Source organism: Sorex fumeus, unplaced genomic scaffold, assembly GCF_029834395.1.
Source record: "Sorex fumeus unplaced genomic scaffold, SorFum_2.1 ptg000156l, whole genome shotgun sequence".
NCBI classification, from domain to species: Eukaryota; Metazoa; Chordata; class Mammalia; order Eulipotyphla; family Soricidae; genus Sorex; species Sorex fumeus.
The window spans coordinates 274738-298884 of record NW_026606213.1 but is presented as its reverse complement, the minus strand read 5'-3'; the positions used below and the strand labels follow the sequence as shown (position 1 = coordinate 298884).

At 60.4% G+C, this 24147-nt stretch overlaps 1 protein-coding gene across 2 annotated transcripts; it reads left to right on the top strand.

The window, feature by feature from the left end:
- Positions 1-323: 323 nt before the first annotated feature.
- On the top strand, positions 324-23747 carry SAFB (scaffold attachment factor B). 2 transcript variants are annotated; one of them, XM_056107287.1, is made up of 21 exons: positions 324-510; positions 2821-2902; positions 8777-8841; positions 8922-9128; positions 9997-10056; positions 12691-12718; positions 13707-14220; positions 14654-14703; positions 15579-15673; positions 17139-17288; positions 17375-17451; positions 17566-17687; positions 17801-17889; positions 20609-20715; positions 21473-21763; positions 21839-21976; positions 22066-22108; positions 22859-22995; positions 23086-23186; positions 23266-23332; positions 23448-23747. In XM_056107287.1, exons 1-21 carry the CDS (start codon positions 331-333, stop codon positions 23575-23577), a joined length of 2733 nt encoding a protein of 910 aa, XP_055963262.1. In that variant the 5' UTR covers positions 324-330; the 3' UTR covers positions 23578-23747. The 2 variants fall into 2 exon arrangements, with proteins under 2 accessions (XP_055963262.1, XP_055963261.1); XM_056107286.1 differs by having other exon boundaries at positions 23080-23186.
- Positions 23748-24147: the final 400 nt, after the last annotated feature.

Genomic DNA, 24147 nt, shown 5'->3' with positions numbered 1-24147 from the left:
AAAGGGCCGCCCGGCCGCGCCTGCGCAGAGGCGGGAGGGCGCGCGCGCGAGGGGGCGGGGCGGAAAGGGCCGCCCGGCCGCGCCTGCGCAGAGGCGGGCGGGCGCGCGCGGCAGGGGGCGGGGGCGAAGCGGCCGCCCGGCCGCGCCTGCGCAGAGGCGGGCGTGGGGGCGGGGCGGCGGCCGGAGCGGGTCCCTGGCAGGCGGCGCCATTTTGTGCGCGGCGCCCGCCATCGCTCCCGCGGCGCCGGCCCGGTCCTCGCGCGCGGCAGGGGAGGGGGCGGCGGGCGGCGGTCGGGCGGGCGGGCGGCGGCGGCGGCCGGGGCCCCGGGGATGGCGGAGCCGCTCTCAGGCCTCGGCGACCCGGGCGCGGCGCTGGGCTCCGCCTCGTGCGAGGCCGGCGGGACGCGGCGCCTGAGCGAGCTGCGCGTGATCGACCTGCGCGCCGAGCTCAAGAAGCGGAACCTGGACGCGGGCGGCAACAAGAGCGCCCTCATGGAGCGGCTCAAGAAGGTGACGCGCGGCGCGACCCCCGGGGGGCGGGGGTGGGGGAGGGGCGGGGCGCCGCCTCGGGGGGCGCCCGGGCGGCCAAGGTCACCCCCGGGCGGGGGTCGCGCGCCCTCAGGCGCGGCCCGGCGGTTGCCTGGCGCCGGCCAACGGGCGCGGGCGTCCCTCAGGCCCGGGTGTCGCGTCGCGCCGCGCGCCCCGGGGGCCGAGGGGGGGAGGGGAGGGGGATCCTCACGGGGGGGAGGGGGTGCCCGGGCGGCGCCCACCGACCCACCGCGACTTCCGGGCCCGTCCCCTCGGCCGCGTGTGACTCGTCGCGCCGCCCCCCCGGACCCGTGGGGGGGTGGGATTGGGGGGAGACCCCCCTCCCCCGCTCTCTGGCTCCTGGGGGGGATGTGGGCGGTGGTCCCGGGACGGGGCGGGGGGGCGTCTGCCTGCCTGAACTTTCCCGCGCCCCCCGCCCCGGCGTCCCCGTCCCCGTCCCCGGGCCCGCGGCGTGACGTCACCGCCCCGGGCGCGCGCTTCCCCCCCCCCCCCGTTCCCGCCCGCGCGCGCGCCCCCCGTCGTGGTCGTTGTCGTCGTCTCCGGAGCCCCCGTTGGTGCGGGTCCCGCAGCTCCTGTCCACCCCCGCCCCGGGCTTCTGGCCCCGGGCCAGGTCCTCCCTCCTCGCCTCGCCTTCCGGGAGGCCGTTGGGATGCGGACGCTTGGGGGCGGAGCCTGGGAAGAGGCCCCCCCCCAGGGAAAGGCCGGGGGGACCGGGCTTGGGCCATCCTCGCGCCCGCCCGGCTCGAAGCGACCCTGCTGCGGACCCGGGGGGAGTGGGGGGAAAGGGGACGAGGCGGGAACAGCCGCCCAGGGCCAGCTCCCCGCCCCGCCGCCCCCTCCCCTTCCCCGGAGATGCAGTGCCCGATTGCCTCCCGGGAGCACCCCCGCGCCCTGCTCCCCGCTGGGAGCGGAGCAGATGGGGGCTGGCTGAGGGGGCGGGCCGGTGAGTGACAGGCGCGCGCGGGCGGCCGAGCAGATGCGGGGATCTGGGTCCTCCCTGAGGGGCGTCTCGGCCCAAGTGGGTGGGGGCGCGTGGTGGGGAGCGGGCAAAGGCCCCTCGGCTCCCTGGGCCACCGCAGAGGCCGGATGGCGACGGGGCTGGAGTCTGGGGAAGTGTGCGGACCTCGGCCTGAAGCCTCTCCTTGCAGAATCGGACGGTGCTGATTTTTTCTTTATTTTTTTCTTTTTATTTTTTGGCTTTTCAGGTCTCACCCGGCGATGCTCAGGGGTCCCTCCTGGCTCATGCATGCACCCAGGAATCGCTCCTGGCCGTGCTCGGGGGACCCTTTGGGATGCTGGGAATCGAACCTGTATTGGCCATGTTGGCTGGTGCAAGGCAAACGCCCTACCCGCTGTGCTATCGCTCCAGCCCCCATAACTTCGACTTCTGGTCAGCTGATTCCTTCCCCCAGGCCTGTGGTACTGAGCTAAATCTTTTTTCTTTTTTTTTCTTTCTTTTTTTTTTTTTTTGCTTTTTGGGTCTCACCCGGCGATGCTCAGGGGTCCCTCCTGGCTCATGCATGCACCCAGGAATCGCTCCTGGCCGTGTTCGGGGGACCTCATGGGATGCTGGGAATGGAACCCCGGCTTGGCCGCGTGCACGGCCAACAGCCCTCCCCGCTGCCCCTGATCGTATTTTTTTTTAAGGCCCTCGGGCTCTGGCTCCAGTGTCCTGGGGTTGGATCCTTGGCGTCCTCCCTCTCCCCCCCCGCCCCCCCCCCCCCCCCATGGCTCTGAGCACTGCTGGACTCCGTCATCGGTCACTCGGAGTGGCCCCTGTTAAAAGTCCATACGTGACTAACAAGTTACATATTTGAAATGAACCCGGTGGCGTTTATCTAGTGCTTACTTCGAAGGGATAAGAGAATTCCGCACAGGCTGAGTCCTCTTCGTGGCCCCTGGCTTTCAAGCGTGAACAGCAAACTCTGGCCCTTTGCTTTGGTCCTGGGGCCAGACCTGCTGGTAGTGCTCAGGGCTTACTCCTGGCTCTGTTCTTGGGGGGTCACTCCTGGCAGGGTGGGGGGGACCCTATGGCGTGTGGGGAATCGAGCCCGGGTTGGCCGTGCCCCTACCCACTGCCCTGTCTCTCTGGCCCCCAGGCTTGGAACCTTGAAAGGACCTGCCTGAAACCTCCTAGGGTGGCTGGTGTCGGTGTAGACTGATGAGCCAGTGAACAAATGGGGGAGGCCTCCGGGTCTGCAGCCCGAGCTGCTGGGAAAGGGCGTCTGCGCTGACTTAGTGAGTTGACTTCTGTTTTTCTTCTCCTCGTAGGCGATTGAAGATGAAGGGGGCAACCCGGATGAGATCGAAATTCCTTCCGAGGGAAGTAAGAAGTTAAAGAGATCCAGCAAAGGTATTGAGGGTTCTCAGTATGATGCCTTCTCCCCCTCTCTTCCCTTCGCTGATGTGGCTGGACAACTTGGATGTGTAAAGAGGGTCACGGGAGTCAGAGGGATAGGACCACTTGCCTTGCACACGGCCCACCTGGGTTCCGTCCCCGACATCCCATAGGGGTCCCGTGCACTCCACCAGGAGTGATCCTTGAGCGCAGAGACAGGAGTATCCCCAAGCATTGCCAGGTGGGGGCCCCCAAACAAGAAAATCATGGGGGACCTGGAGGGCCAAAGCTATAGCAAGCAGATAGTGCACTTGCCATGCTCTCTGACAGCTTGAATTGAATTCCCGCCGCCCACTATTGGCCCCTGAACCTGTCTGGAGTGACCCCTGGATACAGACCCAGGAGTCAGCCTGATGCCAGATGGGGCCCCAAAGCAAATAGACAATTCTGCATCTGCCACAAAAGAAAATTGTCTTCCACACATCAGAGCAGTGAAGAGGTTCAGGTGGTCCCACGCACTCTTCAGAGAACTTGAGGGGCTGGCAAAGTTTCACAGGAATGCAGACCAAGGGGCAAATGCCCACCCGTCCTGTCCTCTGAAGCCCCAAGTACCGGGATAGCAAAATCAAGGGGCTGGGATTGTCGCTCGGTGTCGGAGCAGTCTCCGTTGGCCCCAGAGCCTTGCCTTCAAAAACCAGCTGTCTCATAAAACCCACATTCCTTGTCCCATTGCTGGCCCTGGCCACCTGCCCCTTTCTCCGGCTCCTTTCTGCTTTCTCCTGCGGCCAGGCCCCTCCGTGTGGTTCCGTCCCTGGGGGACCTGCAGCCCCGCCCGCTCCGCTCCATCTGTTTGCATTCATTCCAGCCTCTGTCGTGGGGACCCCCCTTCTGCCCCCTTCGGAGCAGCTTGGATCCCACCAGGAGCCACGGGCCCTTGGTTCCCCGTGACCTATCGAGCGCTTGTTCCATGCTGCCCCGCGGTGGTGGCCAGACTTGGCGGGCCGGGGCTGCATCGCCCGGATCGCCTGTCTATCTGAGCTCCTGCTTTTAGGAGGACTCTGCTGATACAAGGTGTTGGGACTGTGCTTTGATCAGGCCCCAGAGCAAAACGAGATACTCATATTCCCCGGAGAGTGGTGAAGCGTCTGGGGCAGGCGCCATTTGTTTCCTGTCGGCTCCGGGAGACAGGTCTGAGGTTGAAAGCCTGTGGATCTGTGCTCCACGCTAGAGTGTGTGTTTGTTTTTTAAACTTTTTTTTTTTTAAATCTTAAAATTTTTAAAAATACAAGGCTGCTGTCCCTGCCGGGCTGGGTGTGTCCTCTGCTGAATTGGTATGCCTCGGACAGGTAGTGTTTGCAGATGCTCGGGGGATGGCCCATGGTGCTCAGGCCTTTGCTGTCCACGCAGGAGGCCGGGGTTCCATCCTCACACTACGTAGTTCGCTGGGCACGTGGCTCTCCGCCCCCAGGATATGAGAACAGTCAGAAATGAGCCTGAGAACTGGGGGGAAACAAATCAAGCCTGCCTGAAGGAGGACTCTCCATCCTCGAGGGGGCAGTTGCTTCATAAGCTGAAAAGCCAAGGCTTGACAACGTCCTGTCAGATAATAGACTTTAGGAGCTTTTCCAGAGAGTTGACTGAAGCCAAAAATGGCACGTTTAAGAAGCGCGATGTTAACTGATCTCGGGAAAGGTTTTCTAGGGATAAGGGTTTATTATTAGAAAGCTGTCAGTTCCCCTCAATGTAAATTAAAGAACATTTGGAAATTGTGCAGGGTTTGCAGATTGGTTCGCTGCAGAGGTAGCTGTGAAGGACTTTTCAGGACAGGGACTGGCATAGGGACTGGAGCCGTGGGACAGCGAGAAGGGCGTTTGGCTTTCACGTGGCCAACCCAGGTTCGGTTCTTACTGCCCCATAATGGTCTCCTGAGCACTGGCAGGAGTGATCCTGGAGCACAGAGTCAGGAGTAAGCCCTGAGCATCGCTGGATGTGACCCAAAACCAAAAAAAGAAAAGAAAAGATACCGGAATTGACGTTAAAGGGAGGGGAAAAGTTGTCTTCTTCCATAAAAGTTGCCTTCTCACCCCCAATAAACCTGAGATGAAATAAAAACTGAGGAAGTGTAAGAAAATGAACTTTATAACAGAAGGCAGCATAGTGCTCAAAGGGTTTAGTGCAGTCTCTGAAAACAGGGGCCTTGGGCTCTGTACTGACACTAGTAGCCCCCCACACACACTGTATTGTCGAGTGTGTCAACACCCGCCACTGTAGCACTGTCCTCCCGGTGTTCATCGATTTGCTCGAGCGGGCACCAGTAACGTCTCAACAAATTGTGAGACTTGTTACTCTTTCGGGCATATCGAATACGTCACGGGTGGCTTGCCGGGCTCTCCAAGAGGGGCGGAGGAATCGAAGCCGGGTCGGCCGCGTGCAAGGCAAACGCCTTACCCGCTGTGCTATCGCTCCAGCCCAACACCCCTCCCCCCAGAAAAATTTTAAGAAGGACCATGGGTAATTGAGACACAGCTGATGGAGGAAAATTCTAAGATGCGTTAGTACTCGGAAAGTGTTAATTGCTCTTTGAAAAAACTGTTAAGGAAGTCGTTTTGTCAATGCCATCGGAGAGCAAGGATGTTAAAGAGACAGGGGCACGGTGAAAAGCGAACAGGGCCTGTGTGTGGGTGGCGGGTCTGGGAGGGAATGGCGGCTTGGTGGGGGGTGAGTTAGTGACGCCGCTTTGGAGAACTTCGGGCATGACCCTCCGGGAAGGACGGAGGTGGAGCTGCACAGAGAGTAGGAAAACATTCCAGCCTGTGAGTGGCAGAAGCACGATCCCGAGGGTGTGGGCAGTGGGCTCTCCCCTCCCAGGCCAGCTGGGGTGCCCTTCTTAGGTGCCTGTGTGTGTTTCCTCTGGAAACGTCAGCCACTGGCTTCTGACCAGCCTTTGACTCCTTAAGTTGAGGTGGGTGGCCACAGAGATAGTGGAGTGGGTCGGGCTCTTGCTTTGCAAGCGGCCGACCAGCTTTCGGTCCTTGGTACTCCATCTAGTCCTCTGAGCACTGAGACGGGAATGGTTCCTGAGCGCAGCCGAGTATGGCCTCAAAATGAAAAAGTCGAGTGTGGAGGAGGGAGGGTCCATTTTCCTTCTCAGACCACAGAGGGAGCTCTTGCGAGTGAAGGAAAGTGAAAGGCACCCGTGTGTTTTGGGAGGGTCTCCCCAGCAGTGTTTGAGGACACTCGACCGTCCTCAGGCGTTCGTGCTGGGTCCCTCTGGTTCCAGGGGCTGGGCCAGCTGATGGGGAAGGCGATGTGGTGCCAGGCATGAATTTGGGGGCCTCGCTTATGCCAGGCTTGTGCTTCCAGGACCCTCTGAGCTCGCCCTCCAAGGCCGAGGGCAAAGTGTGTTGGGGGCATGGTTAGTGCCCCACCTGGCGGTGCTTGTTGGGAGGGGCCTGACCACATGTGATGCCGGGCATCAAGCTGTGGGGGTCAGCTGCTTGTAAGACAAGTGCCTCTTCCCAATGCTATTTTTCTTCAGCCCCCAAATGGGGGATGGTTACGGGCATTTTTGGTCAATTAGGTAACAGTAAATACTGGCTCTTCTGCATGCAGCAGGGCTGGGCAGGGCCGAGGTGACCCAACAGGTGAATTGAGACCAAGTGCAGAGTCAGAGGCTCAGTGGAGAAAGGAAGAGACGGAATCCCCGCCGCTGGGCCTGGCGGCAGGAGCAGTGCCGAGCCCGGGCCTGTAGTGGAGCCACCGGCGCGGCATCGAGGGGTCCCTTCAGGTCTTGGAGACAGATGGTGGCAGGCGTTTTTTGCCAATGTTCTTTCCCGCCCGATTAACATTGGGTTGGTTTAAACATAACTCTGTTTTACGTCAACCCAAAGGCGGCCTGCTTCCTAGGGCGTGCTGTCTGAAGGTCATATTCTTGGACCCCGGGTGGCTCAGGGCTGCAGCCCCTGCCAGCACTTAGCCCAGAGCTCATGCGACACTCAGCGAGCGGGACCCGCGGCTGAATCATGTGTCCCCAGCTTGGCGTAGAAGCCTGGTCATTGCCGCATCGTGAGGGGACAGGAGAGTAGAGGGAAGACACCCTCAGCCTTTTAAAAGCTGCTCTTTGCCGTGCCTAATGGGTTCCGGCTCCCGTAAAGCTGAGTGACTGCGTATGCGAACTCTTGGATTAAAAGCCAAACTTGAAAAGGTGGGAGCAGGGAGAAACGTTTCTTTCTCAAAAGTTGTCTAAAACGAAACACTCGGGAGGTCGTGCACTGGCTGGAGCACCTGCTTTCAGCTCGGCTCCTAGCCGGGATGATTCCTGGGTGCGACCTGAGTGCTGTGGCCACTCTCCTCACCTCACCTCCCGCCCCCCCATTTGGCATTTGGTCCACTTCTGTGTGCACAGAGCCGACTCCTGGTCTGTGCTCAGAGAATCACTCCTGGTGGTACAGGTGGAGTTGGCGGCGTGTAGGGCAAAAACCCATGGACTATCTCTCCAGTCCGTGTCTTTCCCCTCAGCTTTTAAAATGTGATCCTTGAAAGTGTTTAAAGCCTTTGTTACTCCTTTTAAAAATTTTGGGCCACACCCAGGTGTGCTCAGGGCTTACACTTCTCTTCAGGTTCAGAGATCACTCCTGGCAGGGTCAAGGGACCGTGTGGGGTGCCAGGGATTGAGTCTGGGTCAGCTGCATGCAAGGCAAATGCCCTCCCTGCTGTCCTGTCGCTTTGGCCCCTTCAGTGTATTTTCTTACCCTCAAATTATCATCGTCTTGAAGAAGGACCCAAAGTTTAGCTGCCAAAACTTAGCTGTTCATGCCAGTTCACTTTTGTTTCCTTCTAGCTGATTTTTAATTCCTTTAAAAGTATCTAATGCTGTGTAATTAATCCTGGGACAAGAATAGCAGATCGGTCGTACAGATGTACAGAACATAAATCACAGTTATTAATGTCTGACACGTAAGAACGTAAGACGACCAGCATTTCAAGTGAGCAAGTGGGAGAAGGGCTGAATGGTGCTGGGAAATAGCGTTTGTTGGTCATTTGGAAAATAATTCATACGGTACAAGAGGGGAAGAATAAAACAGTGACCTAAAAACAGACGTCGGTGGACATGCACGAGTAAGACATTTGCCTTGCATGCAGCCTACCTGGGTTTGATCCCTCGCACTGCACAGGGTCCCTGGAGCACTACCAGGACTGATCCCTGAGTGCAGAGCCAGTAGTAAGCCCTGAGTATCCCTGGGTGTGACCCAAAAAACTTGGAGAAAAAAGACCAAAAGTAAAATTTTTTAGAAAGAAAAGCAAGTACTACATATTTTAGTGTGGGAGTTTCTAGGTAAAGGGTAAAACTCATTTGGGCAGACAAAAGTGATGGGCTGTGGAGAGGACGCATAGGACTGGACACAACCCAAGTTTGGTCCCTGGCACCAACCCAAGTTTGGTCCCTGGCACGAAGCATGTTGTCCCGAGCACCGCTGGGTGGGGCGCTTAACAAAACCAAACCGAAAAGCTGATTAATAGCCTGGCTGCCCGAAAGTTTGGCTTCCTCAAAACCCACAAGCCAAAGATCCTCAAGAATTCAGAGGAAAGGCTTAACCTGACTTGAAGAGTGAAATGAGGAGAGATGCAGCATTTTCAAGTGGGGAAAGGATGGGAAAGAGGAAATGGCACAGATGTGATGATTAACGCCACGTTGAACCTAAGCGGCGGTCGGGTCAGTCCTAGCCCTTGTGTCCGGATCCACAGGCTTCACCACAGCTTGCTCCACAGCTTCCCACTTCCCTGCTGGGGGGTATCCTCGGTGTCGGCCTCCAGAGTGCTGAAGGAGTGAGGGGGGCCGCCTCTGGGAAGCACACGCCATTGACCTGTGGCCTCCAATGATCTCTGCAGGGCGGAAGCTTGAGGAAGAGGGTGTGGAAGATAACGGCCTGGAGGAGAACTCCGGAGATGGCCAGGTGTGTGTCCCGCGGTTGTGAGCCCACGGGGTGCAGGGGCGACAGCGGGCCCTGGGTGATGGCGTTCCTTCCTGTGTCAGGAGGACGTGGAGACCAGCTTGGAGAACTTACAGGACATCGACATGATGGACATCAGTGTGCTGGACGAGGCTGAGATCGACAACGGCAGCGTGGCCGACTGTGTGGAGGACGATGACCCCGACACCCTCCCAGAGTCCCTGTCTGACAGTCAGGACGCCCTGGAGAGCGAGATGCAAGAGCTTCCCGAGCGGCTTCCAGAACATGCTGTAGGTGACCTGGCAGGGCGCTGTCCAGCACCGCCCTCGTGTTCCCCGCTGGGCGTGCAGTGGGCTTTTTGGTGCCGGTTGGGCAGGAGAGTCAGCGAGGCGGAACGTTCTCGAGTTAATTGGGAAGTGCCAGGCCTTGCGAGCCAGGGGTTTGGGAGTCCAGCTCGCACCAGGCATTCGTCTGGTGGCCTCACCAGCAGGTTTGGCCTCAGTGGGCCGGGTGAGGGCGTCTTACCCAGAAAACAGCTCAGGGTGTAGGCGGGCATTCCGGCCTAATGCTGGTGGCCCTTTTCTAAAATGCTGTTCAAAGCCTTCTAGTTACCGGAGGCTTGGGGACACTGCCGTGGCTGTGCAAATGGGCGAGTTGGTGCTGTGACCTGATTCTGAGGTAGATTCTAGAGCGGAGGCCTCCACTCTGGTGTTTCCGTCTGTGCCTGTCCCCTCTCTCTGCTAGACGGAGACTTTCAGTTTCTTGCTGTTTTCTTTGTTTTCATTTTGGAACCAAATCTAGTGGTGCTCAGGAGTTACTCCCGGCTCTGCGGTGGGGGGCCGTGTGGGAAGCCAGGAATGGACACGGCAAATGCTCTCCCCGCTGTGCTGTATCTCTGGCCTCAGATGCGGTTTTGTGTTTGTTGGGGTCTCAGCACAAGAGCCTTTCTCCGGGGCCCTCTTAGCCTCGCCGAAGGTCTGCCTGTCTCTCATGAGACGGCTCGCAGTCAGATAGGCTTGGGGGTACAGTGCTGTCGTGATGCCCACCCTGCGTTTAGAATTTTGTCACGAGCCACTCTCTTGTCTTTTTACTCTTCGTTGATGCGTATCCTGTTCTGTGACCCCGTCGTCGTAACGGTCTCTTCTGTTTTCTCTGCAGGTGGAGGACAAAGATCTAAACAATTTAGACACGTCATCATCTGACTTCACCATCTTACAGGTAAATTGTTGTATGTCTCAGTCACTTAGACGCAGGTTAGAGTCCAGCTGCTGGGAATCACTCCAGGATGGCATTCCACCTCGGAGGCGACGTCCTCCTTACCTCTTAGCATCTTTGGAGGGAATCTTGCTGCTCCCGTCTCCCAGATACGCCCTGTCCACAGCCAAGGCTTTGTACCTCGGCCTCTCCTGCCTCCCAGCATGGTGCCTGGCCTGGGGAGGCTCTCGTTCACCGGACTGTCGGGGAGAAAGGTCCTTCGCAGGAAGGAAGACGGCCTGTGGCGTGTCCCTGTGCAGCCCCGGAGCGGCCGGGGCCCTGAGCACTGCCAGGAGAGGTGGCCGCTCAGAGCCATTTGCGGACAGCGTGCACTTCTCCCTGGGTGACTGTCCTATCCTCATGGTTGTCTTGTTGCCCTCTTAGATGAGAACGGGTGAGATGTGGACTAACTTGCAGGTATGATTTGCGTATATGTGGATTTATTTCCTTTCAGTTTTTCTGCCCGACTCTAAACTGGAGGCGTAAACTGGCATGACCAGTTCGTTTTCTCTCTCGCTTCCTTTGGGGATGGCACCTTGAACTGCCAGGTGGCAGTTGGCCAGGGATCAAACCCAGGGACTTCCACCTGCGGGATGCTCATCTGTGCAGAAGCCACAGCGCTGACTCAGGGTAGAGCATTTCCAGTAAGGAGCCTTATGAGAGATGAAACTCAAGGAGGCCCGGTGTGGGTCTTCTGCAAGGGGGCCGGACAGAGGGGGCTCCCGGGGGTCGCTTGGGTTCTCTAGGGCCACCGCTGATAGTGTTCAGGAGGCCATATGGTGCTGGGGATCAGGTGCGTGGCAGGCGCGTGCCAGGCTTGGGCCAGAGCACTGTGCCGTCTCCTGGCCCCTTTGCGAGGGGGCGCGGAAGTCAGGGCCTTCCCACGTGAAGCCTGCGTCGCCCGTTGAGTACAGCCTTCACCCTGTTCGGGTTTGCAGTAACGTCGCTTGTGATCTGAGGGTCCAGGGTTCAGGTCAGTGTTGGTCCTTTTCCTTTAGGAGCTGGAGCATAGTACAGCGGGGAGGGCTTTTCTCTTGCATGTGTCCGACCCGGGTCCCTGGCACCCCGTGTGGTCCCTGAGCCTGCCAGGAGTGGTCCCCTGAGTGAAAACCCAGGTGTAAACCCTGAGCACCATCAAGTGTGGCCCCAGATCCAAAATAATGTTCCTGTGTTGGCTCTCACAACGGAGTGCCACTTGCTTCTGCCGGGCAGGGACACGGTTGGTGATCGTGACCCTGAACCCCAGCCCTGACGGCGCGACCCTCAAGATGCCTTTGTGTTCGACTCGCCTTGGCCGGGACGGGGCGTGGCCACTGAGCACCCCTTGCGCGTGTGAGACTCCGGGTTTGAGCCCCAGCCCCCGCGCTGCCTTAGGCAAGCAGGGCTCATGCCTCTGGATAGTGGCGACAACTGGTGCAGGTTGCCACAGCTGGTGCTGTTCCTGTTCTCTGGCTGCTTTCTAGGTCATAGGCTCCGTGGCCACTTGGGTGGGGCTTAACCCCTCCCTGACACCGCAGGAGTATCTGTGGTTTCCTCTCGAGAAAGTTCTGCCTACAACTTTGCTTTCGTGCCAGTTTCCGTTCTCCGCGTGTGGGGCGTGTTTTGAGCGGGTAGTGAAAGGGTGAGGGAAAGTGCACGTGTGGGCCCGTCTTCTGGAAGATCGGGGGACCCTGGGAGGAAGGGAGCACTTTCCCAGGGCCACCCGCAGTGGCCACCAGCGCCCTACGTGGCCGACCCACCGCGGTAACGGAGGCGCCCGAGGGTAGCCTGTGCACTCCAGCTCGCAGCCCAGCAAGCATCTCTACCCCCAAAAAACCCTCTCGGAAAGGAAAGGCCCTGGAGGGGCCTGCACTGGGGCCAGCCGCGCCCCTCCAGCTCCGTCTCAGCACTTGGTTCTGTGCGTCTGAGAACAAGTTTGTCGAGTGGTCGGCGCCAGCCTTCAGGAGCTGCAAGAAGGGGATCTGAATAGAACCTCTTGTGAGGGCCCCCGGGGCCCCTACGTGGAGACTAGGCAGGGTCAGAGTGCTCAGGCCTCAGTGGGGTCCTTTGGTTAGCTGGTGCCATTGCACCCATCGAGGAGGCCATTCTAGAGATGTTCCAGACTTGGAGGCTTCGGGGACGTGTAAAAGCGGTCGGTGCCGGAAGTGGGGGAATACGGCTGGGGTGCAGGTTCCTAGGAGGAGGGAAGGCTTCTGCCGTGATGAGCGATGATCAGGTGGCAGCCAGGGGAGGAGCAGGGGACCCTGGGGAGGCCCCCCAATACCGGCAGCAGGGCCGCGCTACTGGAGAAATAGGGGTCCGACTGTCGGTGCCTCTACCCTCTGCTCAGATTTGCTGAAACCAGCTGTCCGATAAGGGCCATAGCGGGGTGTTGCTAAGTGTCTGTCGGGCGGCCTTTTAAGCAGTTACGTCAGAAAGGCAAACGTCCTCCAGGCAGGAGTGAAAAACGCAAGCGGGTTCCAGGGGAGGGGTGGGGGAGGCCTTCCCTTGCGCACGGGGTCTCCACAGGCCTGTCTGCGTGTCTTGTTCCTAAGACGGGCTGTTGAGCCATTGGGCCTTCTTCCCCTGGCACCGGCTTACATCTCTCTTTTGTTGCAGGAGATTGAAGAGCCTTCCCTGGAGCCAGGTACTGTCCAATGAAACCCTTACCAGCGGGGGTTTGGCACCATTCTAGCTTCCCACCTTCTTTAAGTTGAATTCTTGGATTCGAGAGAGTTCCTTAGCGTAGCGTCCGTTGTCCGAGAGGTGTGCCATCTAGAACCTCCCAGGATCATAGAGATTGGAAACCCAGCCATATCACCAGATCTGTGACGGGGCGGCTCGCTTCTCACCCAGCCAAACTGGCCAGTGAGGTGGAGTCATCTCACGCCTTTTCCGTGTCCTGGGCACCTAAACCTGCATTTACGCGAGAGCTTCACGCCTCCGGAGAACCACTGTCTCCGCAGCCCTCAGAGCAGATCTTGTGATATCGGGCGTTAGCGTAACTCGGGGGCGTTTAACCCGGGCAGTGCAGGCAGTGGCAGGGAGCGGCGTGTTGGACCGTGGACTCGACTGGATTCCGAAGAGGGAAGAGTCGCATCACGAGAATTCCAAAGCAATGCTAATCGCTCTCTGGACTCCAAATATCTCAGAGCAACCAAGAGAAGAGATTTCTGGTGGTCATGTTGGACTGGTCTGTTAAAAGAGAAACAAAGGAAGTTGGAAGTTGCGCAGCTCAGTGATCGGCGACACATTCAGTTAAGCCACTTGGACTTTGGAAGCCAAACGCGGAAGAGTCACGGCCGAACGACAACAGAACGAAGAGCGTCAAGAATCAGCCAGAAGGTTTTGGGGGTTAAATCTCTGGGATGCTTTGCTCTTCCGCGTAGCGGGTAGCGTAGGGGCCGCGCCGGCGCCGGCGGGTCGATCGGTCCGTCGGCCGGTCGGCCGGCCGGTCCGTCGGCCGGAGCGCAGGTAGGGCCCCAGCGTGAGCGTGTCCCGTGGGTTTTCCAATCTCTGTGTAGCTAGCAGGTCTCTCGGTGTTAGCGTGGCAGCCGTGCCCGTGCCGCAGTTGTGATTGCTTTATTTCCCTGGTCATTAAACCTTGTGCCATTCTATTCCTGTTAAATCCGTAGAAAATGAGAAAATACTCGGCATTTTGGGGCAAACTTGTAAATCTGAGCCAGTAAAAGAAGAAGGTTTCGAGCTGGAGCCGCCATTGGCACAGGACACGAGTAGCGTGGGGCCAGACAGAAAGCTGGCGGAGGAAGAGGACCTTTTTGGCAGCGGCCACCCGGAGGAGGGTGACTTAGATTTGGCCAGCGAGTCACCGGCACGAGCTCAGTGGAGCAAGGCAGACGCCCTGTTAGCGGTAGTGAAAAGGGAGCCCGTGGAGCAGACAGGCGCTGGCGAGAGGACGGACTGTGAAGCCGTAGGGCTAGACCAGCCAGTTGAGGCCCAGAGTAGTGACGCCTCCGAGCCCGCGGACGCCTCTAGCGAGGAGGCGGCGGAAACGGCCCGGGAAGCCTCGAGCCCAGAGCCCAGAGATAGCAAAGACGACGTGAAGAAGTTTGCTTTTGAAGCTTGTAACGAAGTCCCTCCGGCTCCTAAAGAGTCCTCAGCCAGTGAGGGCGCTGAGCAGAACACGAGGTTTGTCTCTTCTCAGTTCTAGACCAGACGCTATCTCCTTTTCACGGGGCGTTTCATGACACACATAAGCCGTTCGTTGGCTGCGATTGGCCCGCCCGCCTGACGAAATTCTAGTTTACTGCTAAAGAATCTTTCGTTTCTCTTTTATTTAAAACTGATTACGTGGTCTCTTTTTTCCCCCTTCCCTTTTCTCAACCTTTCACGGTTGTTTTCTTTAATTCTTCCTGATTGTTTTTCGCCCGGCAGAATTAATTAACTCCTGTGGGTCTGAAATCTTACGGTTAGCTCAGATTTCCATTGCCAGTATGTTGGGGTGTCATGTTTTTCAGAGTTAAGTTTCGGGTAGGTATGCAGCTTCAGCACGCGTTTGCTCATTTTGAGTTGGTTTCCGCCCCCCGCTTCCCTCCCGAGTGACGCTGTCTTTTGTCTCTAGCTCTGTGGAAGATGACTCGGGTCCGAAAAGGCTCTCCAAGGAGGAAAAGGGTAGGTGTGGGCAGCGCGTGTGGCGGAGGGGGCCCTCCCCTCCTCTGCTCTTTGGCCGCCGGTCCGGGCTGGGGCTTTGCAGGCCTTCGGGCGTGCCTGTCGTTGGGGCAGACCCTACAGCCTTGTCCAAACATGCTTGTGGGGCTGGAGAGCTCAGGGGTTAGCGCACTTGACGTGCACGCAGCCAACTCGGGTTCTTTCCCCACCACCCGTTGGGTTCCCCAGCACAGAACCAGGAGTGAGCCCTGAACCCTGCCCGGTGTGACCCCTCAAACCAAAAAAAGTGACATGCCAGTGGAGAAATGGCTTTATGATTTTAGACGGTTTTAAGGATTTACCCCAGCACAGCCCTTCACCAAAAGGTCCAGAAAGGGGCTGGAGCGAATAGCACAGCGGGGAGGGCGTTTGCCTTGCACGCAGCTGACCCGGGTTCGATTCCCAGCATCCCATAAGGTCCCCTGAGCGATTCCCGAGTGCAGATCCAGGAATAATCCCTGTGCGTCGCCGAGTGTCATCCAAAGCGCAAAAAAGAACGTCCAGAAAGTGCCGGGCCTGCTGCAGGTCCTCTTTCCTCAGAGTTCTTGAAAGCGGAAGCACCAGGCGTGGTCTAAGGGGTCTAAAGAGAAACACAGCCAGGGAGAGACAACAGCCACGGTGCTGCAGAGGCTGCTCGTTCTCTGCCAGGAGACTCCCCTTGGCTGCTCGAGCCCTTTGCAGGTCCCTGGGGACGCCTCGGGCCAGGGAGGCCCAGCGTTGCAGCCATCCTGTGGGCCCGGAGCGGGTTGCAGGGTCACGCGAGGCCCGGCCCGCCTTTCTCACCTGAGAGGCGCGCCCTTGGGAATCGTGTTTCTGACCAGGGTTTTCTTCCGGAGCAGGTCGTAGCAGCAGTGGCCGGAACTTCTGGGTCAGTGGCCTCTCCTCCACCACCAGAGCCACGGACCTGAAGAACCTCTTCAGCAAGTACGGGAAGGTACGCGCTAGGGCCCCTGAGCGAGGCGCTGTGGGCAGCCCTGCCGTCCAGGGCCCTTCAGTCACGCCCGGGGCCGGCATCAGCCGCTCTTAGAGTCACCCTTGCAGAGTCACCCTTTCCTGCTCTCTAAGCGTCACTTGCCTTTTCCGAGTCTCTGTCTGGGGCTCCAGCTGCGGGTAGTGTCAGGTGTGGCTGGTGTGGAGGCCCCGGGGCCTGTCGCGCAAGGCTCCTCCTCGTGTCCCCCTGCCCGTGTGCTCTCTGCCGCCTCAAAGGGGCACGTGCTGGGCCTGGGTGGGGCTCAGGTGGTCGAGTCCGCACCCAGCATGCACACAGCCCTGAGTTCCGTCCCTGGCGTTGGGCTCGGGTTCAGCTCCTGCCGATCACCGGTCGGGGTGGCTCAGCAGATCCTGAGCACTGCTTGAAGTTCCCCAAGCACAAGCAATCCGAGCTGTGCCATGGCCCTGGGGTTCCGTCCCGTGCATCTGCCTCCCGCACCCACGTTCTCTGCGCCCCTTCTAGGGTGATGCTCCTGGCCCCTCGGGAGCTCCCCTGCCTAGGGATGTGCTTATACAAGCTTTGTCCCATGTAGGGGTTCAGCACATTGAAGCAAAACTGGGGGTCGGGGCAAGCTCAGAGGGTCCGAGGGCGATTCCTGGCACCGTGTGGTCGCGGGAGCCGCTGAGCATGGCTGGGTGCGACCCTAAAATGCAGCGCAGAGACCGGGAAGCCGTGGAGAGTGGGGGCGCGTGTCATTGCATGTGAGGCCCCAAGGCCAGGCCCTCTACGTTCAGCCCATTTCCCCGCACCCCCACTCACTGTTCTGTCCACCTGTCACAGCCTCTCCAGGCCTGAGTCCCGTTGTCAGCCTGCACTGTGGGCGTGTCCCTGGAAGGACACCCCAGTCTCCCGGCCCTCCACCAGGAAAAGGCAGTGGGAGTTACTTGGTATTGATGGGCACGGGCTGGCATGAACCACTGGAATTACGTGGTCAGAGCCGCCAGTGGACAATCTGAGGTGGACCCTTAAGGCACGAGGGTGCTGTCAGCAGGGAAGTGGCATCTCGGAGCCCGCCCGCCCGCCACCCTTGGGGTGCCCTGCAGACTTCCCGAGACATGCGTGGGGACCCGGTCGCGCTGGGTCCTTTGCACCTGAGGCTCCCCGAGTGCCTTGCCCACAGTGACTCCTGGCCCCGGGAACTGGACTCAGTCCGGGGGTGCCTCTCCCCATGTCGGCTTGCTGCGTGGTTGTGAATGGGCACGGGCGTACGTTGCCTGCGTGCTCCCAGGGCTGATGCGGCCGTGGGGGTCCAGACTGCAGCGTCATTTCCAGGGCTCCCCAAGCGGCCCGTCAGCCGCAGCCAGCCACGCTGCTCCCCGGTCTGCATCTCCCACTTTGGGGGGACCCGGGGTGGGCTTTCCTCTCAGCCCCGCTCCCGTCTGAGCCTCCTTGGCTGCCTTCCTTTGAGGTGGTGGGCGCCAAGGTGGTGACCAATGCCCGGAGCCCGGGAGCGCGCTGCTATGGCTTTGTCACCATGTCCACGGCTGAGGAGGCCACCAAATGCATCAGCCATCTCCACAAGACCGAGCTCCACGGGAAGATGATCTCCGTGGAAAAGGTGAGGGGCGGCTGCCCACGGTGGGGGCCGGGGGGGAGCTCCTCGGCGGGGCCCGGGACGGGGTTTCCTCATGGCTCTTTCCTCAGGCCAAAAACGAGCCGACTGGCAAGAAAGTCTCCGAGAAGAGAGAGGGCGAAGGCAAGAAGGAGAAGGCCAGCGACAGGTACTGCTGACCCCGGGGCCTGCCGCCGCCCCTTGCTCCCCGTACGGTTGCTGGGGCCCCCCTTGAGTGCCGACTCCCGCTCACTCCCGCCAGGGCCCCGCATGTTCCTTCCAGATCCACAAAGGACAGAGTGGACCGAAGGGATGACGCCAAGAAGGGGGACGACGGAGACAAGAGCAAAGATCAAGACGACCTGAAGCCCGGCCCCTCGGAGCGCTCGCGCTCCACCAAGTCAGGTAGCCGTGGCCCTTGCGCTCGGCCTCCCTCCCCGGGCTGCGTCCCTCCCCGGCGGCCGGGTGGGTGCCGGTGTGGCGGGCTCTCACCCCAGCCGCCGCCTCCTGTCCTGCAGGAAGCCGAGGAACTGAGCGCACAGTGGTCATGGACAAGTCGAAGGGCGTGCCTGTCATCAGTGTCAAAACGTCAGGCTCCAAGGAGAGGGTGAGGCGTCCCTGCTGGCGCGGGATTGCAGAGTGGTCAGACTTGGGGGCTGAAGCGACAGCACAGCGGGGAGGGCATTTGCCTTGCATGCGGCCGACCCGGGTTCGATTCCCAGCATCCCATATGGTCCCCCGAGCACCGCCAGGAGGAACCCCTGAGCATCACCAGGTGTGACCCAAAAAGGAAAAGAAAGGGAAAAAAAAGTTGAGCAAAGCCTTCCTTGTCCGCACTGAGAGAGCTTGAGCTGTGTGTTTGTGTGTTTCTACGTATAACACAGACAAGAGGCCCGGAGCTGTCACTCTTGCCTGCTTGCAGCTGGCCCAGGTTCGCTCCTCGGCACCCCATGTGGTCCCCTGACGCTGCCAGGAGTGATCCCTAACACAGAGCCAGGAGTTAGCCCTGAGCACCGCCAGGTGTTGACCAGGAGAACCAGAACAGCCTACAAATATCATGCTTTCTCTTCATGCTTTGCTTATTCTAAACCTGTGGTTTCAGAGGGGGTGGGGCCTCCGCAGTGCTTAGGACGTAGTCCTGGTTCTGCTCATAAGTGATCTCGGGCATAAGAACTGTTGGACAATCAAGCCCGGGCCGCCTTTGCACGTGCCAAGGGTCCTAATCCCGGAACTGTCTTTCCAGTCCTCTGGATCTTATTTTATAACTGAGTTTTGGGGGCCACAGAGATAGTACAGTAGGGGCTGACCTGGGTTCACTTCCCAGCACTCCTGAGTGCAGAACCTCTTCTGGGCCTGATTGCCTCGGTCCCCTGAGCCAGCCCACCGTCAGTGCAAGCCGTGGTGTGACCCCGTGTGACCCAGCACCTTCCCAAGCGGCCAGTCCCCTCTCGTCTTGGACTCTTGGCACTTTTTTTTAAATTATTTTATTTTCACAAAGTAGTTCACAATAGTTCATTGCAGACAATATTCAAACACCAATCCCACCACCGAGCACTTCTTTCTGCCCGCACCTCCCGTCACAGCAAAGCTCCCGGTTCCCCAGACTTGGCAGTGAGTCGCTCTCGGCCCAGCCAGGGTTGTGCTCACAGCTCAGATTCGCCGTGGGGACGCCATGGTTCAGGAGCCCCTGGACGCGGTAAAGCACCTGCGTCTCATGCCCCTAGTTTCAGGGACTCGGTTCCTCAGCATAAACTCTTTTCTTCGTCTGGACAGAACCACCTTCTCCCTCGGCTGGGGACCCTGAGATCCTGGCTGCCGGGATGGCGAAGCCCCAGGATGGGGTCAGCGGGTGCTCAGGCTCCATCTTCATGCAACCTGGAGGAGCCTTTAGAATCAAAGTGATTTCTCCTGAGAAGTGCCCGGGAAAGCAGTGGGAGAGCGCAGGGAGAGAGGTCCTGCAGGCCGAGCAGTCGTGGGACCTGGCTGGCCTTGGAATTTTCCAGAAGGATTTTCTCTCAGCTACTTCAACTGCCTGTGACATTAGGAAGGAATTGGAGGCAATTAGGCTACATTGCGGACATCAAAGATAAAATAACAGCAGTAATTCTTGGTCTTAAATGCAGGTGGCGAGAAGGTCCTTTTTCCCCTTTTGGCCTTGTAGAAGTGCGCTTAATTTTGACTAGTGAAACACCATGAGGTTCAGTTGTAGACTTACAAATTTCAGTGCTTGGGTTTCAGTTATACAGTGATCGAGTACCCATCCCTCCACCAGCGCCCATTCTCCACCACCAACGATCCCAGTATCCCTTCCCCATCCCACCCCGCCTCTGTGGCAGGGCATTCCCTTTTGTTCTCTCTCTCCTTTTGGGTGCTGTGGTTTGCAAAAGAGGCATTGAGTGGCAATCATGTTCGGTCTCTAGTCTACTCTCATCACGCTTCTCCCATCCTGGGAGGATCCTCCCAACACCCTTTATTTGGTGCTCCCTTCTCTGTCTGAGCTACACTTTCCCCTAGCATGTGTGGCTGGCGTCCAAACCGTGACCTGGTACTTATCTCTGCTATTCTTGGGCGTTAGTCTCCTATCTTGTTACTTTATGTTCCCCCGATGAATGCAATCTTTCTATGTCTATCCCTCTCTTTCTGACTCATTTCGCTTAGCATGATACTTTCCATGTAGTACCACTTGTAAGACCCTGTAGAAGTTTCTTCATGGCTCATGATTTTCCAGAGCAACTTTAGTCTGTAGTTTGAAATTGGAGTTATTGGGTCATGATGATTTCATAGGTTTGTTTTTGGGGTGGTTTTTTTGTTGTTGCTTTCTGGATCACACCTGGCGATGCACATGCACAGGGATTCCTCCTGGCTCATGCACTCAGGAGTTACTCCTGGCAGTGCTCAGGGGACCATATGGGATGCTGGGAATCGAACCCGGGTCAGCTGCATGCGTGGCCCTACCCATTGTGGTGTCACTCCAGCCCCGGGTTTGGTTTTAGGGCCACATCCATAGCGGGTGGGGGTTCCTGTGGTATCTGCCAGCCGCTGGGCTCCCCCGTGCAGAGCCCGCACTCAGGCCCTTTGAGCTGTCCCGTTCGTTTCTTAAGAACGAATCCCTGCCAGGCAGAAGCAGAGGGGCGGTGGGATGGGTGTTCGCCTTGCCAGTGGCTGACCTGGATTCCGTCCCCAGCACCCCCCGTGGTCCCCCGAGCCTGTCGGGAGTGCTCCCAGAGCCCCGCCAGGGTTCACCTCGGTGTCCGGCGCCTGCACGCGGCCCCGCTGATTCTCCTCTCCTCTGTTCCCTTCCGCTTTCGGTGGTCCCCGTGCCCCAGGCTTCCAAGAGCCAGGACCGGAAGTCAGCCAGCCGAGAGAAACGCTCAGTGGTGTCCTTCGATAAAGTCAAAGAGCCTCGGAAATCCAGAGACTCCGAGTCCCGCAGGTGAGTGGGCCCCTCCCCGATTGAAGGGCCCTGGCGGTGACGCCCTCCTGCTGGTTCCCGGAGGGCTGAGAGCCCCCTTGGGAAACCGGGAAACGTGCTCTCTCTGGGGACAGGGACTTGCTCCCTGGACCGAAAACCATTTGCTTGAGGAATCAGAGCTAGCACTGGGATGGCAAGCAGGGGCTCTGTGCAGGCCCCGTCTCTGGCCTTTGAGTACCCTGAACGAGCTTGCTGGAAACGGGGCGAGCTTGGTGCGGTCATGGCAGATTAGCTGCGCCAGGAGCGGGTGGGGCTGGTGGGCGAAGACCGTGCCCGTGGGCGGGGCCCCTCCCAAGGGTTTCCTGGGCTCCCGCGGACCCAAGGGCTGGAGAGAGCTCGGGAGGTGAGGTGAGCCGTTGAGTGCGTGCAGCCGGCCCGGGTTCGAGCCCTGTGCGTCTGGTCTGAACGCGGAGCCAGGAGGGGCCCTTTAGTCAGCGCCGTTGGAACTAGGAAGACTGGAGAGGGGCCGGAGGGCAAGGCCTGGACTCAGCTTGAGTTCCCAGCACCACGTGGGCGTCACTCGGAGTCCGGGCAGGCCCCGAGCACAGCCCAGCTGTGCCCAAGCCACCCGAAGAAAAAGTTTGGCTTTGCGACTCTGGGCTCTGCCGGCCCTAAGCCGTAGGCGCCGAGTCGGCCGCGCGAACGGGCCGCCCGCGGAGTCGGGCTCGGGGCCGCCGAGAAGGGGCCGGGCGGGGACCCAGCCTGTCGCCGTCCGCAGGGTGCGGGAGCGCAGCGAGCGGGAGCAGCGCATGCAGGCGCAGTGGGAGCGCGAGGAGCGCGAGCGGCTGGAGTTCGCGCGGGAGCGGCTGGCCTTCCACCGGCACCGGCTGGAGCGCGAGCGCATGGAGCGGGAGCGGCTGGAGCGCGAGCGGATGCACGTGGAGCAGGAGCGGCGGCGCGAGCAGGAGCGCATCCACCGCGAGCGCGAGGAGCTGCGGCGCCAGCAGGAGCTGCGCTACGAGCAGGAGCGGCGGCCGGCGCTGCGGCGGCCCTACGACGTGGACGGCCGGTGAGCGGGCGCGCCTGCCTCCGGGGTGGCGGGAGGGGCGGGGTATGCCCTCAACACCAGCCTCGCTGCCCCCAGGCGCGATGACTCCTACTGGCCCGAGGCCAAGCGGGCCGCCCTGGACGACCGCTACCACTCGGACTTCGCGCGCCAGGACCGCTTCCACGACTTCGACCACAGGGAGCGTGGCCGCTACCCGGACCACTCGGTGGACAGGTCAGCCGGCCGGCGCCCGCCCCCGCCTCCCCGCCCGGTGGGCCCCTCGGGGCTGGCGCGCGCCCTCACGGACTCCCCTCCCGTTCCAGGAGAGAAGGCTCCCGCTCGGTGATGGGGGACAGGGAAGGACAGGTATGTCCGGGCCCGGCCCCAGGCCCGGCTGCGCCTCAGCGGCTCGGGCTTCGTCACCCGACACGGGGCCTGTCCCCGTCCCTGCCCTGGAGTCTGAGCAAGCGGCGGGCGGTCAGGGCCCCGCTTGCCTTTGCTCTGCTCACGTCCGCCGAGCAGAATCCAAACTCGGTTTCTGAGGCCAGACCGTAGAATCTGGTCTGGGGGCCCCACGCTCGCCTCTGGGTCACCGTGCGCTCCTCGAGGGTGTCTCGGTTCACAGCCCGGGCGCGTTTCGGGTTGCTCTGGCATGTTTGTCTGGCTCCTAAGTTGGCGAAGCGGGGATCTTGGTCTGTGAGGGGGCCGGGGAGCACCCCTTTCCCCAGCCTCTTCCCGGGAAAGCCCGCGTGCCCAGGCCAGCCTTGCTGGGCTCCTCTGAGTGCTCCCCTCGTGGTGGCCTGTGCATTTGTCCCAAGGCTTCCACCTCTGGCGCAGGACTGTGGTCCCCCTTCAGGGGTCCCGGGGGTGTGGCTGCAGCGCCCCCTTCCTTGCCTGCAATCTTCCTCTGGCCCCAGAGTCACCTTGGAAGGCCCGTCGGCACTTCCCATGAGGTGTGGGCGAGGGGCTTTGCTGAGCGCGTCCTGGGGCGCTGGGCAGCCCATCGCCCAACCCAGAGCGTGTTGTTGGCAGTACCCCGCGTCCCGTGGGGGGCTCGCGGCTGCCGGCCGCCGGGCCCTGGGTGACCCTGCGCTGTCCTTTGCTCCTCCCTGCCAGCATTATCCCGAGCGCCACGGGGGTCCCGAGCGCCACGGGGGCCCCGAGCGCCACGGCCGAGACTCGCGGGACACCTGGGGCGGGTACGGCTCCGACAAGAGAATCAGCGAGGGCCGGGGGATGCCACCGCCACCCAGGTCAGTGTCCTCCCCCCCCCCCCCGGGCTGCCCGCTAGCCCCGGCCCGCCCTCCGCCCCCGAGTCACAGGGCTTTCCTTCCAAGGGGAAGACGGGACTGGGGGGAGCACAGCCGCAGAATGGAGGACGACCGCGCCTGGCAGGGCACCGCGGACGGGGGCATGATCGACAGAGACCACAAGCGCTGGCAAGGTGAGGGCGCGGCGGCTGGTGGGGGCTGCGGGCGTGCTCGGCCCCCCTCCCCCACCCCAACGCATCTCCTGCTCCGCAGGCGGCGAGAGGGGCATGTCGGGCCACTCGGGACCAGGCCACATGATGAACAGAGGCGGGATGTCCGGGTGAGGCTTCCCTCCGCGCCCGCCGCCCTGGGCTGGGGGCCGGAGGGGCGGGCAGACCCCCGCTTGGGGCCAGGGCGGGTGGGCTGCCCCCGCAAACCTCCTGCCTCCGTTCCAGGCGCGGCAGCTTCGCCCCCGGCGGGGCGTCCCGGGGCCACGTCATGCCCCGCGGCGGGATGCAAGGTGGGTTCGGCGGGCAGAGTCGGGGCAGCCGCCCCAACGACACCCGCTTCACTCGCCGCTACTGAGTGCCCCCAGCCCGGCCTGCGACCAGAGCACGTTCTGTTAGGAGTTCTCTTAAGCCCTGTAAAATAATTTTTTTTTTAATCTGCCATATTGTAGCTATACAATGTGAACTTCGTTCCTTCTTGTTTTTTTCTCCCCATTTTTTTTTGTAATAAATGTGTTTCTGTTCACATAGTCTTTGTTGCCAGCGTCGTTTCTTGACTGCCGTGGCCCTCTGCTCCAGCTCTTTTGTCCCCCTCTCCCTAGGGCAGCTCAGCCCTGGCACCAGGTGGTCCGCTTCTCCCCTTGGGGACACTGCCGAGGGGCCCCCTCCCCTCACCCCACTCCTGGCTTGGATACCTGTGCTTGGCTGGGGGTGCCGGCCCGGGTCAGGGGTACAAAGGCCCAGCACCTTGGTCAGCCAGGTGTGTGGGCTCCACCTCACGTAGTCCAGGGGTCCTCAACCTCTCCCCTCATGGCTGGGCCAGGGGTGACCCCTCATTCCTGGGCAACCAAAATTAGGGCCACTCCAGAGGCAACAGGGGCTTGGCAGAGGGGACAGGATCCTGAGTGCCATGGAGGGTCCCGTGCCG

Bases quoted from the DNA above. Each gene is read 5' to 3' on its own strand.
- SAFB (XM_056107286.1), top strand. From the start codon at position 331: ATGGCGGAGCCGCTCTCAGGCCTCGGCGACCCGGGCGCGGCGCTGGGC. The intron at 15,674-17,138 runs GTACGCGCTAGG...CCTTCCTTTGAG, and splicing joins TCTTCAGCAAGTACGGGAAG to GTGGTGGGCGCCAAGGTGGT. The intron at 20,716-21,472 runs GTGAGTGGGCCC...CGCCGTCCGCAG, and splicing joins AGAGACTCCGAGTCCCGCAG to GGTGCGGGAGCGCAGCGAGC.